This window comes from Clupea harengus, chromosome 8 (assembly GCF_900700415.2).
Source record: "Clupea harengus chromosome 8, Ch_v2.0.2, whole genome shotgun sequence".
Lineage (NCBI taxonomy): Eukaryota > Metazoa > Chordata > Actinopteri > Clupeiformes > Clupeidae > Clupea > Clupea harengus.
Genome location: NC_045159.1, coordinates 17,907,334 through 17,912,021, shown reverse-complemented (window position 1 = coordinate 17,912,021; position 4,688 = coordinate 17,907,334). Strand labels below are relative to the sequence as shown.

The 4,688-nt window shown below is 46.7% G+C and overlaps 1 protein-coding gene across 2 annotated transcripts in view; it reads left to right on the top strand.

Annotated features, from left to right (window-relative positions):
* Nucleotides 1-217: 217 nt before the first annotated feature.
* fez1 (fasciculation and elongation protein zeta 1 (zygin I)) overlaps nucleotides 218-4,688 on the top strand; it is a 10,182-nt gene continuing 5,711 nt past the window's right edge. Inside the window, exons 1-2 of one of the 2 annotated variants that reach the window (XM_012827620.3) lie at nucleotides 218-558; nucleotides 2,786-3,129. In XM_012827620.3, the coding sequence (XP_012683074.2) occupies nucleotides 2,822-3,129 (308 nt within the window). In that variant the 5' untranslated portion in view covers nucleotides 218-558; nucleotides 2,786-2,821. The remainder of the gene's footprint in view (nucleotides 559-2,785; nucleotides 3,130-4,688) is intronic. The other variant, XM_031572191.2, reaches the window with a different exon arrangement.

Here is a 4,688-nt window from a genome sequence, read left to right as displayed (position 1 = left end):
ATTGAAGCCTGCTAACAGGGTACGAGGGAGAGCGAGAGGGAGAGGGGGGGCGTGGACAAAGGGAACAAGTGCAAAGGAGGAGGTGGAGGAGGAGGAAGAGGGGGAGGGGCACCAGGAGGGACAGAGGGAGGGAGGGAGGGAGTGATGCCGTCAGTTTCCGTAGTGATGCGCAGGCTCAGCGAGTGAGGCTGCTGCTTATTGATTGGAAAACAACAGTCATTGGCTCTGCAGACGGGGGGGGGGGGGCTGTGGGCTAGACAGTGCTGAGGAGAACAGTATAGCGAGGACAGCGCAGCCATTGTGTATGTGTGCAAGTCTCTCTCTCTCTCCCTCCCTCTCATTCTCTCGCTCTCTCTCTCTTTTTGCACTGCCCTCTGTCTTTCTCTCGATCGCTGTTCTCTGGTGGCTGGTTGAGGAATGACTGTGGCTGCTGTTTTTTGTTCCTCACAAGAGCTGGGATCTGCAGATGAAGGCAGTGTAGCTCAGACCTGCGCTGCCGAGGAGGGGCTCTACCCTAAGACAAGCTAGACGAGAGGAAGAGCTTTTACACTGTAGCAGGTAATGTGCTTATTCTCTACCTCCGTCCTCCATCGTCCATCCTTCCTCAGGTCTATGATGCTCTCTCTCTCTCCCCCTCTCTCCCCCTCTCTCCCCCTCTGTCTCTCTCTCTTTCCTCATCCTCCGTCTTCATTTTTTAATTTCTGCTCCATTCCTTGTCCTCCATCTTTGTGTTCCTTGTACAAGTGTAACCATGGTTTCCGTCTCTTCTTCATCCTCATCTGCCATTATCCCTCCCCCTCTCTCGCTGACTCGTTCTCACGCCGCTTAGATTGTTTATGAAATGCGATAATATATTTTATTATCATACTAAACGGCGGTCATTTTGAGAAATGTAATAAATACCCCAAATGGGTTTGTTGTATTTCAGCTACCATGATACATTAAATACATTTCTGATTAGCTGTGCATTTTGAGAGGTAAAATTGTTGTTCCAGCTCTCTCTCTTTCTCTTTCTCTCGCTCTCTCTCTCTCTCTCTCTCTCCCTGTCTTGTGCCGCCATGTCTCCTGCTGTAGCAAAGGCCATTCCACAGCACCTTATCAATCTATCTCTTGTATGCCAATGACGAATGTAAACACACCATGTTCACCGTAAAGGTCATCACAGCCATATGGTGCTATGGCCATCTCCAGATCCACCAATCTATTTGCACATAAATATAAAATTATTTCCAAACCAGTGGTAAAGCAGAGTAGTGCATTTGAATTAGGCAAGGTTTAATAAGAGGCATGTAATTCTATAACGCAAAATATTTCTATTTCACATTGGTGTACAGATACACAGGTACATCAGCAGTGATATTTTCTTTCTGTAAAATGAGATCCAGTTTACAGAGTGGGATCACAGAGTAGTTCAGAGTGTTAGTATTCCAAAGGCACTTTGTTGTACTTTTGTTTGAAGTGTGAGGGTATTGGTACGGACTTACTTACCTGGTTCAGGTCAAGGTCAAGGTCAAAGTGATGTCAGGGTGAAGGATGTAGTGTCAAAGTGAAAACTAAGAAAGAGCATCCCCTTCTTTCTCTTCTCCTGTCCATCCATACACACACACACACACACACACACACACACACACACACACACACACACACACGCATGCATACATTCACACAGCTGACATCAATAATATATGTTGTTGATGACTGGGCACTGTGCTGAGTAGCGTAATGGGAAGGTAAAAGCTTATGCAAGGATGTTTTAAATGGATTCCTGTCTGCGCGGGGCTCTGCATCCCGGCTTTGAAGGGTGAGCCATTAGAGCTCATTAATTTACTCGGACAAGGTAACAGCTGATGCAATATTCTAGACCAATACCTTGTGCTTTAAATGTGTTCATTACAATCAAACAATGACTAATCTAATTTAGCAAAATTCCCTTTTTCTTCTGGTTTTTATACTTCTGTTGTGTTTTGAGAATGGACTGACGGACATTTCTTTGTTTTTCAGTGTAAGGAAGGGCAGACAACTAAAATAAATGTAATGATTTAATACGTTGCCATGGTTATCTGAAAGTGCCAAACCATATAAGATGTAAAAAAAACAATATAAATAATTTCATGAAGTTGAAGCAATTCTGTTCCGTGTCAATCTTCTGCATTTTTACCCTGTTTTTGCTGTCTCTATTTTCTTTCTGAAGATTATTTGAGTATAGTCTTGTGTGTATTTCTGTGCAGTGAGTGGTGAACAGCATCAACAGTTAAACATAATGAAACCACATAATGAGAACATGCTTCTTCTCTCCCCTCTCTGTCCCCACTCCTCCTTTTCTTTTCTTCGCTTTCTTGTCCTCTCTCCGGTCCTTAATTCCCTCCCTCTTTTTCCTTTCATTATTCCTTTCTTCATCTGCTTTCCTCTTTCCTTTTCTCTCCTACCCTGTCTTCTGTTTTCCTGTCACTTTTCATCTCATCTCTTCTCTTCAACCCTTTGTCCCCTCTCCTCTCCTCTCCTCTCCTCTCCTCTCCGCGTTTCTCCTCTGCTCTCCTCTCCTCTCCTCTCCTCTCCTCTCCTCCCCTTTCCTCTCCTCTCCTCTCCTCTCCTCTCCTCCCCTCTCCTCTCCTCTCCTGTCCTCTCCACGTTTCTCCTCTGCTCTCCTCTCCTCTCCTCTCCTCTCCTCTCCTCTCCTCTCCTCCCCTCTCCTCTCCTCTGCTCCCCTCTCCTCTCCTCTGCTCCCCTCTCCTCTCCTCTGCTCTGCTCTCCTCTCCTCTCCTCTCCTCTGCTCCCCTCTCCCTAGGGGATCTTCTGGGTAGCTGAGCTTAAAGGCAGAAGGATGGAGGCCCCACTGGTGTGCCTGGATGAGGAGTTTGAGGACCTGCGGCCGTGCCGGCTGGAGGACCAGGAGCCGCGGCGGCCGTACGGGAGCGCCGTTCCCCTGGCGCCGCTCGTCCGCGAGGACTTCTCCGAACTGGAGAACTTCTCCGAGATGATGAGCTTCAAGTCCATGGAGGACCTGGTGAACGAGTTTGACGAGAAGCTCAACGTGTGTTTCCACAACTACAACACAAAGACAGAGGGGTTAGCGCCAGTGCGTAACAAGGCCCATGCTGATGAAGACGAGGACAGGCTTCAGGATGAAGAGTAAGGGCTTTTTTCCTCTGCTAGTTTTGATTTATGAAGTAATGTCTTTCACAAACTCAGCAGGACATACTCCTGTGCTTCATACATATGATAGGTAAGGGAAAATGGATGACACGGTGGTAGCAGAAAATAATGCATGTTCGAGGTGGTAATATGGCCTGAGATTCACGTCTAGAAATGTTTTTTTGGTATAGTTTTGTGAGTTTGTCTGGATGCCTTCTGGTGCTCCCATTCCTGGTTTCTGTGATGTCACACGTGGCTCTCTCACGCCTCTAAATAATTCAGCATATTTTGGTACACTTCAGCGCCCATCCATTGTCTGGCTCATATTTTCCCACAGGCAGTCACCGTTTCAACAGTGCGTCATTTTCCATCAGGCGTGAGGAGTTGTTTTCTGATTACAAAAACTAGACAGCTCTGTGACAGGCGCCCCCCAGGGGTCTTTGTGTATGTTTAGAGACCTTTTGATTGGCCACCCACTGTTTGGGTTCAGTAGAATCACGGGTACTAGCACACTGACAGGAATTTTAATGTCAGTCAGAGCCGCTGAATACACAATACTATTTTGGTTTACTATAATTGATGTGACCTGAAGTGTCCTTTTGTAATTATCGTGGTAGTCTGTTTCATAATTATGTCACTTCCCATTCTTAGTCAGTTGTAATGTGCAATTTAGTCAGCCTTAAAATGAATCTGAGCAAATAGCACAGTGCATATATGGGCAATTCTGTGTTGTGGAGGAGTGTGCTCAGAGCAGCATGTTGTTATTTTTTATCATCGCAGACCCTACTGTGATATGTACCTACTCCCTGTCGTGATGCCTCTTGGCAGGGACAAGCAGCCACAAAGAAAAGCTGATCACGGTCCAGTGCGTGACTGTAGCTTCGGAGCAGAACAGAACAGAACAGAACAGAACAGAACTCAGTACCAACTCGTTCCTGTTGCCTATAGTCAGGTCGGATGCACTGTATTGGACTGGCTGGCCAGATGTGAGATATGCTGAGGTCACTGGTGAATGAACGCTTGTTTTCAGAATTACTGGACACTTGGCAGTGCCCTTAGCAGGCACAATACCACAGACGCATTGATCAGGGATGGGAACATGTGAATAAGGATGAGCACAGACTGACTGACTGGGACATATCATCCGGGTCTTCACCTGGACTTGACCTGGCTCTGATCTGGCTCTGATCTGGTCCTTATCTGGCTCTGATGTGGCCCTGGTCTGGCCCTGATATGGCTCTGATATGACCCTGATATGGCCCTGATATGGCTCTGATATGGCCCTGATATGGCCCTGATATGGCTCTGATATGGCCCTGATATGGCCCTGATATGGCCCTGATATGACCCTGATATGGCCCTGATATGGCTCTGATATGGCCCTGATATGGCTCTCAACTGGCTTTGACCGATTAGCGTCTTGCAGATTAGCTTCTCTCTGGAAGAAAACAAAAAAAGATTTTGTTTTGCCATTGTCATTTGCCATTATTTTATCTCATCACGAGTTGGTCTGTGGCTTTGCCTAAGCTCATCACGAGTGTGTGTATTGGTCTGTG